This window comes from Lytechinus variegatus, chromosome 12 (assembly GCF_018143015.1).
Source record: "Lytechinus variegatus isolate NC3 chromosome 12, Lvar_3.0, whole genome shotgun sequence".
NCBI classification, from domain to species: domain Eukaryota; kingdom Metazoa; phylum Echinodermata; class Echinoidea; order Temnopleuroida; family Toxopneustidae; genus Lytechinus; species Lytechinus variegatus.
In genome coordinates, this window is record NC_054751.1 from 24,689,835 (window position 1) to 24,708,409 (window position 18,575).

The 18,575-nt window shown below is 34.8% G+C and overlaps 1 protein-coding gene across 4 annotated transcripts in view; it reads left to right on the forward strand.

Annotated features, from left to right (window-relative positions):
- Positions 1 to 18,575, forward strand: part of LOC121425582 (1-phosphatidylinositol 4,5-bisphosphate phosphodiesterase epsilon-1-like) — a 122,662-nt gene that overhangs the window by 60,012 nt on the left and 44,075 nt on the right. For all 4 annotated transcript variants that reach the window (XM_041621676.1, XM_041621677.1, XM_041621679.1 and 1 more), the window contains exons 10-12: positions 4,274 to 4,432; positions 7,735 to 7,897; positions 9,038 to 9,309. In XM_041621676.1, coding sequence (XP_041477610.1) covers positions 4,274 to 4,432; positions 7,735 to 7,897; positions 9,038 to 9,309 — 594 coding nt within the window. The remainder of the gene's footprint in view (positions 1 to 4,273; positions 4,433 to 7,734; positions 7,898 to 9,037; positions 9,310 to 18,575) is intronic.

Genomic DNA, 18,575 nt, shown 5'->3' on the forward strand with positions numbered 1-18,575 from the left:
TTTTCTGAGAATGACCCTGAAGCGCCCCGAGCATCTTATTAAGATAGAAAGTGTGCTACAGCATAGATACAAGCTCTATGTTTATTTTGAAATGAGAGGTGCAAAAGTGAAGAAACATAGAGATTGAAAAGGAGATTGATTGAGGGTGGTTAGATGGGAAGTGAGATGAGACTGGAGTGAGATTTAACCGTAAGCAGAGAGAGATGGTAGGGGGGTGCGCATACATTCATAATTCCAAAGCTTCGTTAATCTGAAGGTTCGTATTTCCAAAGGTTTGTAATTCCGAAGTTCGTTAGTCCGAAAAAGAAATGAGGTTCGAAATTCCGAAGGTCCGTTAGTCCAAAAACGAAATGATTAACGAACCTTATTTCGCTTTCGGACTAACGAACCTTCGGAACAAAGAACCTTATTTCGTTTTCGGATTAATGAACCTTCGGAACAACGAACCTTATTTCGTTTTCGGATTAACAAACCTTTGGAACATCAAACCTTATTTCATTTTCGGATCATCAAACCTTCGAAATAACGTAACAAATGTTAGCATTAACGAACCCTTTTACGTTTTTGGATTAACGAACATTGGGGTATAGGCAATTTACGTGTTTCGGGATTACGAACCTTCGGAATTACGAAGTGTAACCCGGGGATGCTGATATTATGAAACAGTTAAAGGGATACTTCAGGCAAAATATTATTAGTTGGAGGATAAAGAAAAAGCAGACGAACTCAACACTGTAAATCTAATCAAAATTGGACAAGGGATAACAAAGTTATGGCAATTTAAATATTTTCATTATTTCAGTGAAATTCTGTTTCATTATATGAAAATATTATTCAAATTTTGTCCTCCAAGCACTAAAAATGGTTGGTCATCTGATTTAATGCATTATATATTAATTGCTGGAACTTATTTTATTATGCGCGAGACATAAAATGTGCATGTATGTATGAAAAAAAAAAAAATAATTATGATTTCATGTAATAACATAAGAAAAAGTAAAGTTGGGATGTGACATCATCAGCCCACCTAATGAATATTCATGACAACATTCATTCTGTTTTTACAAAATATTGCCATCGTTAAAGTTCTAGTATTTTTTTTAATATGTTATCAGAATTTGATGAAATTTTCTATATAAAAATAATTGGATATGATTATTTTCTGCCCAGAGTGCCCCTTTAAATCTTCATAAATGTAAATATGAAGCATGTTGAATACTGATTAATTGAGTCTCAAGGGTGAGAAGATTGAAGCAAGAGGAAACAGAGGAGGCAGATCTAAATGAAGAGGGGGAGGGGGGTGTTGATGTTATGAAACAAAACTTTTCATAAGTGTAAATGCGGAGCATGCTGAATCGTTATTAATTAATTGAGTCTTGAGGGTAGAAATTGGGAAACAAGAAGAGACCGAGGAGGAGGAGGCAGATGAAAATCAAGAGAGAGAGAGAGAGTAGGAGGGGGGGGGGGCTTGTTGATGTAATGAAAAATAAAACTTTAAAAGGGAATTATGCTGAATTATTAGTAATTCATCGAGTCATAATTATCTTATTATGTCTCCGACCTGATTTCCAAGGAATGAATTTTCAAGGATTTTCAAGCAATGTTGTATTTGCATTGTTGGCTCATTCTGCAGTAATTGTGACTTAGGCAAAAAAACTTGGTTTAAAAAAAAAAGCTGAATACTCAGAAGAGTTTAATGACTGTCATTACCATAATGTCCACAGTATCTATAAGGAAAGTCCTCCTTATCAAATGATGTAGATAAAATTCGAGATAGAGATCTCATGTTTTGACATGCAGTACATTATCTTGGCATTACCACAAAACCCAAAATGATCAAAACAGAAAGTAAATGAAAGAAAAAAAGATATAGAATCCTTTCCTATTCTTTTCACCCTGTCACCGTAAATGTACATTTTATTTTAGATTTGTTTTAAATGCATATTTTTTTGATATTTGGAAATGGAATATAATTCTTGAAACCCTAGTGAAGATTTTCTGTTTGCTTCACTGTAAAAACTGGTGTTAAAACTGACACCAATCAGTGTTAATAGAGGACCACACCCTGAGGTGTTAAAATAACACCCTAGAGATTGAACATAACACCAAAGAGTATAAATGTAACAACCATAGGTGTTGAAATAACACCTATAGGTGTAAAAATAACACCACCAATTTAACATCGGTGTAAAATAACTGGTGTGGTCCTCTATGTACACCAGTTAACACCACAATTTTTGCTGTGTTGACATTACACAATGTCTGGATTATCTCTCAGGACACTATATCCATGTCCTATGTTTGTCCACTAATCATTGATTAAGCTAATAAGCTTTGATTGTTGTTTACTCTGTCTTGTGCAATCTGTTACTATTTACCTTTGGTCATTATGTTAGAGACTAGTTCATCATTTATTCTTGTCTTGTGTAGGGTTGAGTTGGCATATATGCTGGCTAGCCATATTCCGCCAAGTTTGATGTTATTATTATTTATTTGGCCATAAAAAACATACAAAAATTGTACGATGTAATTACATGAATACAATTTGAAATTGAATAATTAAATATGGATAAAGTAGAAATGAAGGAGAAGAAGAAAAGAGTAAGAAAACAATTTTTCCATGGACCAGGGCTCGCAAAAGTAAAATTCAGTACTATTGCCCAGAGGCATGCGAGCCATCATGGGAAAACCGATGAGAGAATATCGCACATTCAACATATGAAATTGCACATTATTAAAATTCAAATAAAAAACATTGACCAACTTTATTGTAAAAAGTATGTAACGCCAGGCAAGATAAAAGAGATAAAGAGGGGTATTGGGAAGAATTGAATACCCATGCCGGATTGATTAAAGAATGTGTGCAATGCTTAACATAACATAGAACAAAAATAACTTAGATTTGTGTGAGGTACTAGAGCCTGAAAAGCAACAATGTACATGTAGATGTGATAGAGATTGAAGTAGAAGAAAGAAAATAGAAAATGAACAATTTGTCAATATAATTATTTTGTATCACTCCTTGTAAATATAGGAAATTAAATTGTCATAAAAGTTTACAAGTACAAATTCTTCATGTGTATAGTTAATTATGTATACTTTGATTTCATAGTTCGTTTTAATCAGCTCAGTATTTCCATATTTAAAATCTGTATGTATACATATTTTTACAATGGATAAGTAAATAAATGAATGACAAAATAAATGAGCATTCAACATTCATTTTCAAAGATTGTTTCTATGGTAATCGGTCTACAGGAGTTGTTTATCTGGTGTGTCTGAAGGCTGACATGATTACACATTCCATTTCTTTGTTAGGACTGATTGTTGACACAAACTGTCCTGTGATGCTGCCCTACCCTGTTCGAAGGGAATAAAATAAATACAAATAAATTCTGCATGACTGAGGTCACTATTGGTTGTTTGCAGTTTTATAATCCACATTTATTGGTAGAATTGAGACTTTATTTTTGTTTGTTGAAAAGAAGGCAGTAAAAAAAGATATAGGTCTCGAAAATGTACCAAGAAAGTCAGTCTGATTCGAGCGAGGGACACAACTGTAGTGACATTTAGACAAGCCTTATGGATTGGATTAGTCAGTACATTTAAGAATGCTTTTAGAATGCAGTCATACTATTTAGAACGCTATGTGAATATATAGGAATAGCTAAAGAATCTCATCTCAGCTTGGTTTTTCTACCTTTAGTGTGAGTTTTAGTGAATGATTTTACACTAAATATTGTGGATATCCCTGTTTTTATCCTATGCTCTGTTTATGGATGGGTAGAGATTAAAAGTTCAAGATTTTTCACACACGTAATTCAAGAATTGAACAAAGGTATCTTGTGGATCAATTTCTTTTGCTGGAGGAAATTACGCCATGGCTGCACTGTAAAAACTGTGGTGTTAAAACTGACACCTATTGGTGTTAATAGAGGACCACACCCTGAGGTGTTAAAATTACACCCTAAAGATTGAACATAACGCCAAAGAGTGTAAATATAACAACCAAAGGTGTTGTAATAACACCTGTAAGTGTAAAACTAACACCACCAATTTTAACACCGGTGTCAAATAATTGGTGTGGTCCTCTATGTACACCGGTTAGCACCACAGTTTTTGCTGTGTGGGATTCAAACCCACAACCCTCTGTTTCAAAGTCCAGAGAAAGGTCCACTGGGTCACAAAGCTCCAGTTTGTATTATATATAATTAATTAAATGGAAATAATGCAAAATTTGTATGTTTTATTGTTTGGAATTTTTTCCTTTCAGGCCCATCGGATCTTGTGCATCAATCGTCATCATATAGTACTACTGAGTACAGCTACAAAAGCAGTGGTACAGTCCACACCAACTGATCAGCTTAAGAATTGGCACATTGATGCTTGCCATAGTGGTCCTCTAAGCAGTCTATTAGTGGTGGAATTCCAGGTAAGTATTAATTGATTTTCATCTGTGACAGTTTCCATATCTTTTAACAAATTTATGCTTATTAATTCTTTTACCGTGAGTATAGTAGTTTGCAGTACCTTAATGTACTGCAGTGAAGTATTAATAAATTGGCATTCATTCATTCATTCATAATTTCATTCATTCACTCACTCACCCACCCACCCACCCACTCACTCATCCATCCATTCATTCAATTTAGATTTAAAACCACAGACACCACTAATACCGTGTTTACACATTGACTCGGCTCGGGTGTTGAATCCGCGAGCCGGGTTGAACACTGCGAAGAAGGGATCAGAGATCGCGTTTATACGTACATATAAAAAGGCGAGTTCAACACGGCTCACGAATCTCGAACGGAAGAAGAATTATGACGTCGCAAATTAAACGCGGGAAATTCACCGCCGGAATCGAATCTTGTCCGTGCGAACAACAACAATGCCAAAAGTGAAAGCGCGCGCAGTGACCTGGTCAAGAGAGTTCGACACGGCTTTCTGTTTACACACGAAAAAATTGCTGAGTCTGACTCGGCTCGCGGGTTGAAACCTACGATTTTGGCGGATCAAAAAAGCCGTGTTCGACACGCTCGCGGATCACACTGATCGCGTTTACACAGCATAAAATTGCCGTGTTGAGCACGGCTCGCGTGCCGAACCCCCCAGCCGTGTCACTGTGTAAACACGGTATAAAAGTGGTAGTCATTTCATTGAATTGAATAAGCTGAAATACAGTGCGTATCAAAAAAAGTTTACACTTTGAAAAAGCCCTGGGAATTTATAAATATACAACATGTGGGTAATTTTTGCACATATAATCTTGGGTTTTGGTCTCATCTATCCAATGAAAGTAAAAGTTTTGTCAGAATGTTACTCTTTAGTGAGCACTGTCCATTTCTGTAAAGCTCGCAGAAATCTGTTTGCGTAGAAATGCTCGTTTTCATGCTGTGTCAAGGGGAAAGGGCGAAATTAAACTTACCCTACGATAGATTTATCCTACATTTCCCTTGCACTTTTAGTCAATTGAAATAAAACGGATACATTCCAGCATTTTGTAACAATTTTGCCACCCCATAGTGAAATTTCAACTCTTATTAAGCACAACTTTTACCCTATTTGTGCCAGCTGGATCTGAGGACATAACTGAATCTGAAGAAAAGTTTATATCAGACATCTCCAGCATTTTTTCACTAAGTTTTTATCATTGAAAGTGGGTTTACATTTCATTTTTCATTTAATACTTGTTTCTCCAAACTTTTCCCAAGTTTAGCAATGATAAACATAATGAAAATCAAGCTTAGGCCATTCCATGTAAATCACACCTCAGTGTAAAGCAAATATCGTCACGATGGGCTCGGTGTGTGGGGGAGTGGGTGGGGTGAAATGCACTCTTCGAAGTGTTTTGGGCAAGGAAACAAGTCTAACAAGGTAGAAGATATCTTCAAATTAATTTTACTAGCTAAATTCCATGTGTTCTTCATGATTACGGTCTACTTTTATTCGCGTAATTATTTAAATGTTCTGCACAAACCATTTTTCACTAACTTTTCAAAATTAAGTGGTGCTCACTCAAGCAGAAATATTTTTCGACAGTTATATCGTTATTTGCTTTAATGGACCTGTACCAATGTTAAAATGTGGCAAAATCTTCAAGATATTACTAATGCATAATTTTACAGGATTTTTTCAAAGTGTAAACTTTTTTTTGATACGCATTGTATAGTAAGTTTTTTACTTTTTTGTTGAGATGAAGTGGCCAAATTTACTTAATTAAGCGTCTTATATAAAACTTGGAAACTTTCCTATAAAGTCAAATATATTAAACTTTAATGGACATGTATGTTTTCTTCACACACACAGCATACTGAGATGCAGTTCATTACACATTCCTTTTATACATTTGTCAGTGAGTCACCACAATGCATCTAAGAAAGAGATTTTGATTAATAAGTAATGTAAAATACTCAAGAAATTCTCAACCAAGAAAAATACCAGGTGATTATTTCTGTTTTATCCAATACACCCTGAATGCTGGCACTGATCTTGAAGCCAAATGATGTCAGGAATTTTAGTTCAAATAGTTTAATATAGGATTCATTCAGTTTTTGAGATTGATTAAAGAAAAAGCTAGGAATCTTTCACTAAATCATTTTGTATATTAAACATTATGAAAGAGCCTCAATTAATTGTAAGAAAAGGAGGCTTGACTTTTAAAAGCAGAGCAACTGCAGTTGCCGTATTATATTTCTGAATGTTCGTTATATGGAGACTGTGCTATTCCTTTAATTATGACAAATTTAGATGTATTGGTGTCTGTGTCTCCTGTTATCTTGTGATGTCTAAACAAGTGCCACTTCTAATCCTACATCTTCAGATTGAATGGATTAATGATATACGCAGACAGGCGTTTCCGCCATTTATCATTTCCGTTCACCCTTGAGTTTCCAATTGCAGATCAAAGAAAGATTTATGAATCCTGTGTGGACTTTTATTACCTTTACTTGGTAATGGATTTCATTCATGAAATTATGGAGGGTGCAATTACTTTTCACTTCCTTCATTTTATTTCATTTAGTTTTGTCACCTTATGTCTAAGACACTGAAAAGAACTAAATAAATTATTATATTGTTATCACAAATGTTTCATGGATGTACTTTTCTTCGTTGTTTTCTATGAATTTATGATTGGTTTTAAAATAGATAGATCAATACATGTTGGTGTCGTAAGGCAGTCATACATGTATGTTAGTTTGTAAACCAACCTGTGATCTTTTACAGTTGTTGACCTTTATGACATAAAATACGCAATAATGTCTCACCGTGAATTCATGCAATAATATCTTTTTGCCCTCTGTTAGATTTGTGGCAATGATTGGAAATCTGATATTGTCTGATAACAGTATCTTAATTCTTGTAGAGAACACTTTATAGGAAAAAAGATGATTTCCACTTTATATGCCATAACTCTAGAATAGAACTCTTTCTGATCTGTGCTAAAACGTCAAGATTTTTTGGTTACAAGGTTTAACACTCCATGGACTGTATATATGGTACTTTAAAGACAATGCAGCTTGCAGTAACTGTCACCATGACAATATCTTATCTCATAATGGTTGTCTGCTGGACAGCTTTTTCATTTGACAAGAATAGTCTGTGTCCTTTAGGATCGTGCCCTTCATCCTTCATCCCAGACAGTCATTCCATTTCAACGAAATCTTCTCTTTTTTGTCTGCAATTGTGGAAGAAAATGAGTGATGTTCAATTTGGAATATCATTTGATAACAGGGTAAGCCCCAGTGGACTCTACAGCCTTTGTCACTCGCGGAGCTGAGAGCCATCTGCGGAGCACTATCAGCCAACATGCAGGAGGCGTCCTCTTCCAACCCGGTATCGGATAGCATCCCGGATGGCGTTGTCACGGCATCAGCGCCTTCTACACCAAGTCTTGGTAAGTCACCAATACCAATCATGTGACTTTATGTGACCTTTTTCAGGTTTTTGATATTCAATTTCGTTGTTGATCTATCCCTGCAAGGGAAAGCATCAATTTGATGCAATAATATAAATCCATAAATAATAAATCTGAAAAATAATGAAAAAAAACTATTTCATAGTTTTGTTGTACATTGGTTTTGTTGTTGTGACTTGGTTGGTAGGTATCTAGGCTTTGAATCATGGGGTCCAGGTTTCAATTCCCACCACAGCACACATATCCTTTGGCAAGGCCTTTATTTACATTGGCCACTTTCCACCCAGGTGTAGTAAATGGGTGATTGATAGGAAGGAATTCCTTGAATGATTTAGCGTCTGATCAAGGTAGCCATGCTAAATTTGGAGTACTGGTATGCAGCTCTTAGAGACATTGTATATATTGTCGGACTTCATACAAACCATGTATAAGGTCCATGATGGGAACTAAGGTATCAGTCAATTTTTGTATTAAAAAAGATTATTTCGAAATTTTTGCAGAAAATGAAAGTATACTACATATTTTTATCTAGGAGGCAATTTATGTAAGTTTCTCAGATACGTGGGGATTTTTATGGCAATGCCATACAAATATTTGATAAAACGCGCAAATCCCATTGGAAACGTGTATTGTAGCAACCAAACAAAAGCTGCGTGCACTGGTTACTCGTATCTTCACTGCATTGACTTTGAAAGCGCAATAAAATGTTTTGCTTTATCGCTCTTATTGAAATCGCTGTCAGGGTTGTTGTATCCCCTATGACGTTTTTGTACAGGGAAAATCTAAACTGCTCAAACCAAAATTAAAAGCTTGTAGCTCTTATGCAATATTTTCTTTGATTCTTGGTTTTGTGCAAATATAAGATACCAATGTCAAGCGATTGTCTTGGTCTTTTCGACCACATTATTTTTTTCTAGCAATGATAATGTTGTAATGCTGGGTAACAAAGTGTGGAAATTATTGTTAACTGTGAAGCCAATTTTCTGTGCAATGGGAATGTATTGTGGTATGTGTGATATGACGGTATAGATGTATAAATGTAATTGTCATATAAAGGGTGCTTATTATTGTTATTGTAATTAGTATTGTTATTATTATGGTTATCGTTATTCTTGACAGATCGGGTACCGTACTCAGATTCCCCAGTTCTAGACTCCAAGAGTCTTCTCGCTCAAAGTGCATTATACCACGAAGAACTTTCAAGATGCGGACGTCTTCTCAACTTCCCCGAGGAGGTAGCCCTCATCCTAACACAGACAGAATTCAAGCTCTTCAACGAGGTTCCACCGGCAAGCTATGTCCGCCATATCGGTCACATGACCTTACCGTTGCCCGATAATTCAGCACAGCAGAGAAAGTCTGTTAGGGATCTAGATATCAGGTTTCATGAGGTAAGTTTTTTTTCTGCTGTAAGGACTGGTATCTTGATTTACAGTCTTTCAACCATTCTACTTTGGAATTCAACTTTGTAACATACTGATACGTGGAACATCCTACTGTTTAAATTTCTGTATCATTGTACAAATGCTTATGTTCAAATCTGTGACTATGGAAACATCCTTATTGGAATAAAAGTTAATTGAATATGTGGTCGTGATGACGTTAAAGTAATCAGAAAAATTGGCTATGATTTGAAACTAATTTGGCCTTTACTAAAAAAAAAAGGCTTGCAATCATCCATAGAAAGGTGTGCGGAGGCCTTTAGCCTCCTACATGTAAGATCTGCCAATTGTTCGTTGATGATGCCATGTGATATCCCACAGATTACATTTTTGAACAAATGACACAGAAATTGAGGAATCTGAAAGGTGTACAGTACATGTAGAGATATCAAAAGGATTTAACCTGTCACTGTCATTAATAAAACTAATTCTACAAGAGTGCTTGATCGAGGGTTGTACTGATGTCTACCATTGAACTCTCAGACAAGAATATATATTGAAAATTGAAGAGTGATGTTTCAAGCATTTTGAAATACAGATTATAAAAGAAAGTAGCAGACAGTGAGAGTAGTGAATAGATGCCTTAAAAGAAAGAGAAAGGGTTGAGGAGGGGTGTTTTGATTGTCTGAGAAGAAAGTAGCAGACAGTGAGAGTAGTGAATAGATGCCTTAAAAGAAAGAGAAAGGGTTGAGGAGGGGTGTTTTGATTGTCTGAGGAAGAATTTAGGAGTTAAGAGATAGAGAGAAAGAGAGAGCAAGAAATGCCACAGAGAGGTGGCATTCAAAGTAGAGGTTATTTGAAGCAAGATGCGAGTTTCCAGGGTAGGATAATATATGCATGCAGCTGCAGTAGTTACTTATCATCGTCAACTTGATTTTCCTTGAATTTTTGAGGTTTTCAACCTCAAATGTCATGACATTTAGGCAAGAAACGCTATTTGCCTCGAGCCAAATAGACCTGGCTTCACACATGTGGTGCATGTGAAATGGGCCGATACCTGTTCACATATTTTGATCTGAATTGGATTAATGAAAGAAGAATGACATTGAGTGATGCTGGCAAGAAATCTCTGTTTTTCTTTTTTTATTACAAATTAATTAGATCTATTAGTCATGGCAAATTGTCATTATGTGTCACCGACTATTCATCCACCTCTTATGAAATTGCTAATTTAATTTAACTCTTTCAGGACAGAATGATCATTCTTTTCTCAAATTAATTTTATGAAATAGCCTAAGATCATTCAGAATTCATGAATTGAAATAAAAGAGAATTGATTTCTGAAATTACTGTACCTAGTGTTCATGCATCAGTAATCTTTCATTCAAAATAGAAGACAATTTTTTTTAATCGAAATAATTACCAACTTCCTTGTTTGCGAGGCAATGGAAAGATTGCAATTTCACCTGTATATCCACGAATTTTTAACTAGCGAAGACATCCTTTATTAATCTTTATTCATTAAAAATGCAAACATTTTGAAAAGAAAACTTTAGCAATCAAAGAAATTGCTAATGTTTATAAGGTGAAGAATAAAAGCTCATTGTTTCAATAATTCATGTCCCGGATTGTCGCCAGTCTTCCGAACCGTCGTATCACACATACGACTTGATTTGATTTTATTTATTTCTGCATTCAAGATAATATATGCAACATAACAATAAGGTGATACAATTCAGTTTCACAAAGTAATAAAGCAATAGTCATAATAAAGCAATGAAAAATAAATATAGACTAGAAGCAATATTCAATCGAAAAAAAAAATAACAGTTTAAATGAATGCAGGAGACCGCCATCGTGAGCGGTTAAGCTTGAAAATGATGGCGGCCTCGTAAAATGGTACATAAATTTCTTTCTTCATTGATCAAGTGGGTGCAATGCAGGTGCAGGTGCGGGTGCAGTAAAGGGCAGTTGAATAATTAACTTGGAGAGGGGGATGCATATGATTCAATGGTTTTTCTATTAATAGTGGCTTTGAATGAGTATATTGTTGAGCATGACTTAATATTGTCTGGAAAGTTGTTCCAAATATCAGGACCATAATGTCGAATTGATTTATGAGTTATTAATAACTTAGGGTTGGTGAGATGAAGGTTTCCTGATGAGCGGGTTGGGTAGGAATGAACAGACCTGTTAAACCTAAACATATTATTAAAGGACGGAGGAAGTTGATTATTAAAGTATTTGAACATAAAGATGGCTACTTGAATTGTATTGATATCAAATATTTTTAAAGTTTTGAGTTTATGAAACAATGGGTCAGAATGAGCCAAGTAATGTGACCCTGTGCATATACGGATTGCTCTTTTTTGTAATTTAAAGATAGAATTGAGTTTAAAAGAACCACAATTTGCCCAGACGATATTACAATATGTTATATAAGGGAGGACTAACGAATTGTATAACAAGAATAAAGTACTGTCAGGAAGAGTGAATTTTAACTTGGAAATTATCCCAATACTTTTGGAAACGGACATCGTAACGTGGTGTATGTGTTGATTCCAAGTCAAAGATTCATCTATAATTATACCTAAAAATTTAGATTGTTTTTTCTGTTCTAGAGGGGTGCCGTCAATATTAATGTAAATCGGTGTGTTAATGTTATGGGAATGGTGTCTGAAGTACATAAAATGTGTCTTTTTTGTATTAAGAGAGAGTTTATTGGCTTTGAACCAGTTTGATACTTTATCAATTTCACAATTTACGATATTGTTTAATGAATTAAGGTCTCTATGCGAATAAAATATATTGGTGTCGTCGGCAAATAAAACGAAGGATAAAATAGAGGAGGTTCTAATGATGTCGTTAATATAGAGTAAAAATAAAAGTGGGCCTAAAATGGAACCTTGAGGGACACCACATCGAACTAAAAGAGAATCAGAGTCGAAACTGTTAAAATTGACATATTGCCTTCGATTATTTAAGTAGTCTTTAAAAAATGAGAGACATTGACCTCGTATTCCATAATGGTTGAGTTTGAAGAGTAAAATATCATGGTTAAGGGTGTCAAATGCTTTACTAAGATCGCAAAAAATGCCAATTACATGTTCTTTGTTTGCTATGGCATTTGTTATTTTGTCGTAAATTTGAAGTAATGCTAAATCTGTTGAGAAATTTTTTCTAAAACCATATTGATTACAATTCAGAATATTATATTTGTTAATGAATTTATAAAGTCTTGTGTAAACTATTTTTTCTAGAATTTTAGATATTGTTGGAAGTAAGGAAATGGGACGGTAATTACTTATTTCGTGAGGGTTGTCTTTTTTAAAGATAGGATTAACTTTTGCTACTTTTAATAAATCTGGAAAAACACCTTGAGATAGGGAATTATTAAATATGTGAGTCAGAGGGCTAGCAAGAGGGTGAATTATTTGCTTAAGAAGAGACATGTTAATGCCATCACAACCAGAAGATCTAGAATTATGAAGGGAACGAACAGTATTGATTATTTCGGAGGGGTTTGTTGGGGTTAAAAAGAGAGATTCTTGATTTGGATCTGAGAGGTAATCTTTAAAATGTGCGTTGGGACTATTAATTTTGTTTGCAAGCTCGGGCCCAATATTGGTAAAGAAAGAATTAAATGAATTTGCATAATTAGTTGGATCAAGTATTTCAGATCCATTAAGAGTGATTTTATCATTAGGTGGGGGTTGTGTTTTCGTACCCAACACTTCTTTGATAATTTTCCAAGTTGTATTTGTATTTCCATTGGCATCATTTATTTTATTAGCAAAATGCAATTTTCGGGATAATCGAATTAATTTTGTTAGTTTATTACGATATATTTTGTATTTTTTTAAAGAATCATCAGTTGGATTGCGTAAGTGATATTTATATAGGCGATTACGTGTCTGTATGGATTTCAGTAAACCTTTCGTTATCCAAGGATTTTGGGGTTTGTTACGTTGATTTTTTACTTTACCTATTGGGATATTCTTTTCATAATAATGTTTTAATGTATTATTGAAGTTATTGTATGCAATATTGGGATTTACTTTATTATAAACATCATCCCATTCTTCCAAAACTAGGTCTTGCTTCAGTAATTCTATATTTTGTTTAGATTCTTTACGATAAGTATATTCCTTGTTTGATTTAGGGTAAGAGAGTTTACATTCACAAGTTAAAAAAATAGGCAGGTGGTCCGAAACTTCAGAATATAAAATCCCTCCTATGATTTTGTTATTATGAACATTTGAAAATATGTTATCAATCTGAGTTGATGAATTCAGGTTAATCCTTGTGGGTTTATTAATAATAGAAATACAGCCAAACGAGTATAACAATTTCATGAAATCGGATGAATTATTATTGTAAGATGAGGGTAAGAAGTTAATATTGAAATCACCAAGCATAAAAAAATGTTTGTTTTCATTCCCTATTTCATGCAGAAAATACTCTAGTTCATCGTGGAAACGATCGATATTTGTATCAGGGGGTCTATAAATTAATCCTATGATGATATTTTTTGAATTAGAATTTTCAATCTCTATAAACAACGACTCTGCATGCAATAATTTAACTTCAGAACGAATCTTAAATTTGAGATTTTGTGAAATGTAAAAAGCAACTCCTCCTCCTCTTCTTTCCTTTCGGTCTGCCCTTATTAATTTATAATTAGGTATATTAAACATGTCAGGGGAATTTTCATGTAGCCATGTTTCGCTTAAACCGATGACTGAAAACTGAGTATTATTTAATGAGTGTAATAGGTTAACTAAATATTCAAAGTTTCTATTTAGACTTCTTATGTTTGCATGTAAAAGAGAGAGATTATCTGGAGTAATATTAAATTCGTTGTTAAATTCTTGGGGAGTGTAATATTTGCTATCTTGTGGGTTCTCAATGAAAATATCTGGAGTAAAAGTATGTGACTCAAACAGGGGGACGTGTAAATGTAAAGTACCGGAGGTTTGGAGAGAGGTCAACTGCAAGTGTGCAAGTGGTGCATGTGCGTGAGTGTGTGTGTTGAGGTGTATTCATGTGTGAAAGTGGTGCTAGTGTATCATTAACAAGAACATAATATACTAATGCAAAAAGAGTAAGACCCATCTTGGTCAATGATGGTTGGGCAGTAGAGCACAGCCCGACCACCCTAAAGATACAATTGATAAAAAATTTCAGCAAATAAAAAAAACTTAAGAGTTTACAACGGGAGATTGGAAGAAGACAATATTTACAAAACAGAACCATGAATCATAACAGGAAGCCCAACAAAATTGACTTCTGAGCATGTAACAAAACAAAACAAAAAAAGACCCTTTTACATAATTTTACATAATGTATACATTGGATCAATACATTAAAACCACACACACTTTTCAGTCTGGAAAATACCGAGACTGGTCTAAGTCTGTAGCCATGAGGAATAAATAAATGAGGGAGACTGGAAATGAGCTTTGAATCAATTTGGAAGTAAAGAGAGTTCAAGAAAGTACTAGAATCCAACCATTCACAGTTCAAAAATAGAATAATGGTTCTTTTTCTGACAGACCGATTAAAATATCCAAAAGAATGAGATGGGATCCAATTAGGGATTTTTCTAAATTGTATGAAGATAATAAGCATGTAGTTGGGGGACCAAAAATGTGTGTATACGGCCTAGTGATTGTTGGAAAAGTGGCGGGAAAAAAACAAACTATGGTGAATTCAAAATAAAAGACCAACACAATCTAATAGATTCATCATGTGGCTGAGAAGACGAGGCGAAAACTATTATACATTGTGTAAGCATAATCAACACAATCTCTAGTGATTAACCTAAAGGTATTGTCTTCCTTCCCCCACTCTCTCTTCCCTTTTCTTCATTTTAGAAAAGATTTGAAAGGCTGTTGTATGGATCAACGTCCGCCTCTAAGTTAAATATAATAGGGTGTTTTATGAACAAAAAGCCAGATATCTAAGTTGAAGTATGCATTCTTATAGTACACGTGTATGTACAAACTAGTATGGATATTTGCATACAGGTTGTTACTGTTATATAAAAAACACATTGTACGTCATGATTTGCCGCTGTAGAAAGAGAGAAAGAGTGGGGGGGGGGGGGTGGAATTCTGATTGGTGTAGACAAGGTGCGTTTGGTTCATTCATGCTATACATCGACCAATAAAAGTTCATGAACAATGTAATAGGCGGGAAATGACCAGTGGTGCATAAAATCCACGCCTTGTGTTAAGCGGAACCTGTGGATGTGGGCAAAGGAATGAAGTGAATACAATAAGCTATATAATCGCTTTCTTTCTTAACAAGTTCTTTAAGATAGTTGGAAAAGTTAAAGAATGAAATCGTATTCTAAGTTAGGACTCTGCCTAATTAAATAAAGAGATTAAGCCGTTGTCAAACAAAGGGTATTGCATTTTGGAATCAATAATAAAATTGGCGGGAAAAAATCTACATAGAAGTAATTTAAATACATGTCAAGGACGAGATTTACATTTAATGGTTACTACATGTACCTGAATAGAACGTCACTGACATCAATATACATTCTATAGTCATGATAGTGTGAGGGAGTGGTCCGCCACCCCTCTCTCTCTCTTCCTTTATAATTGGCTCAAAGAATGGTTGTTATAACAACAATTGCATTAGTCAATACACGTCAGTTGATAAAAGATAAAAGGATGCTATACTGATTTTTTTTTTCCTTTCTTTCTTTTGTACATAACTGACCGATACATTATACAGGCATGTATAGTCAACGCGCGCTTCCAGAAAAGGTAGACTTGCGTAGTGCAGATGATCGCAGAAATGCAGATTACGTAAATGAAATGCCATTAAATAGGCTGAGAGAGAGAGGGGGATTTGCATGATCCAAGTCAATGCATAATGTTTTCTCATGCTTGTTATCGACAATAACGTGAAGGGCGGGAAATGACCACCAGTGCATAAATTCCACGCCTTATTTGGTGAGAACTGTTGATGTGGCATGCAAATTAAAATACTACAATGCGTGTACAATAAACAAAACCCTTTACAGTGTAACCATGGAGCTATCTTCTTTGGCGAATTGTTTAAAATATTTGAGAAGTATAAGGTGAATACATAAGAAGCCGAATCAATCATCTTTTAACAAAGTGGTAAATATGTTGAAAGATCAAAGAATGGAATTTTATCTGAATTTAGGACTCTACTCAATTGGACCAAGCCGTTGTCATAAAAGGTATAAGCGTGAAGGATTAAAACTGAAAGATGGCGGGAAAAAACAACTGCATAATATGCAAGAAAATTGAATACATGTCAAGTGTACGAAACAAAAATGAGAATGGTTTCTCCATGTACCTGAGGGAACGTCGAAGGCATTAATATGCATTCTGAACATATAAGCATAACTGACATGATTTTGGTAAACCATATTCTCCCCCCCCCCGCTCTCTCTTCCCTTTATTTTTGAATCAACGGAAAGGATATTCGTGACCAATTCCAGTCTGTATGTATAATATAAAAGGGGATGTAGATGTTTTTAGTATACAAAACATACAACGTTGCATCGAAGCATTATGACAATGAAGAGTAGGCGTGTTAAGAAAAGTCAATTGTAGTCAGTTGTACAGTAATCATGGTAATGCAGGTGTTTGCAAACAGATTGCTGCCGTTTTACGAAATAATAATAACATGTCATTGAATGGGAGAGAGAGAGGGGGGGGGTGAATTAGCATAGTCCAACACAGTTTGGTTTTGGAATATACTCTCGATCGTGGTTACTCGACCAATAATATCAATGAACAGCGTGAAAGGCGGGAAATGACCATGGGTACATAAAAAGCCACGTCTTAAATGGATGCGGCCATGCGAATTAAATACTGCAATGTGTGTACAAGAAGCTAAACACTTTTCGGTATAACAATATGTCAATTCAGTAGTAATCTTTTCTGACGGACCGTTTAAAATATTTGAGAAGTCAAAGAATGAAATCGTAATCCGATTGAACTTCTAAATTGGATAAAGAGATTGAGATGTGACACACAAAATGGTGGGCGTGCATTAATTAAATTGAAAAGTGGCGGGAAAAGAGTCAAATACAAGACTGGAGTAATTCCTTCATCAGGTTTCATAATTATACACAAAGTTTTTAATCCAAAGATTGATCTACAGAAAAGACCAATAGGTTAAACAACAGAATTGCTTATGATAGTAGTTATTGAAAACTTCAGTCATATAAAATACAGGAAAAATAAAGACCGTTTCTTTCTTTCTTTCATACTTTTTTGGTAAAAAGCGATGTTTCCGAAAAACATGTTTCAGCATAATGAAATAATGAAAAACACCTATTGCAACTGATGTAAAGCAATCTTTATCTTAATATTGATAATTATGATCGGTAATCAACATTGAACAATTGGGAGGTGGTATTATTAAGTACATTCTGATAGAGAAAAAAAAAGAATTCTGACAAAAACAGATAACTTCACTTTTATCATCTATATAAACCATGTCATACATTTTTGGTTCAACAAAAAGTTTAGAGAGAGAGAAAAAAAAGCCTGATCTGCCCCGATATCAACATCATCGTAGGCTCGTGAGCAAAATGTCCGATAATTGGTTGGACAAAAGTCAGCATGAATCAAAATAATGTATACTAAAGCTCGTATGGAGTTTCCATTTTCGTATAATGTTAATGATATTCATATAAATGTTAGCAGGAGTTAAAATTGAAAATGTGGTTAAATTATCCTTTTATGAGAGCATAGTGCATTCAATATCATTCCATTATAAGTATAATTCAAAAATAAAAGTAGATATCACCTCAAAATGATGACAGGGTAGCTGCATTTTCAAAAGATCATATGTTGATGTCCCTGTATCCTTCCTCTGTGTGACTTTGATGATTTGTAGATAAAAAATAGTTGACAGGTTTTCTCCATTCCAACTTGTAATTGTATGTAATCTCAAAATGTAATTCTCGTTAAGATTGACATTTTATTTCCTCTTGAAGATTGATAATATTACATGTAATAATCAAGATGTAACGAACGACCAGTATTACTCTTCGTAGGGTTTCCACGTTGCTGTTCCTTTCTCTTTCCACTGTAGGACGATTTTGACTCCCAGCAGTTTAATCCGAGTTGACAGGTTTTTCTCCTTACGTAGCTTGAAGGCAACCTCGGCGAGGTAACCGCGGCGAGCCTTCAAGGTGGGTGGCAGGTCCGTCCTTACCGTTATGCGAGGGGGGCGTGGCAGCATAGCCGAGGCTGATCCTTGCGGCTGCGGGGCGG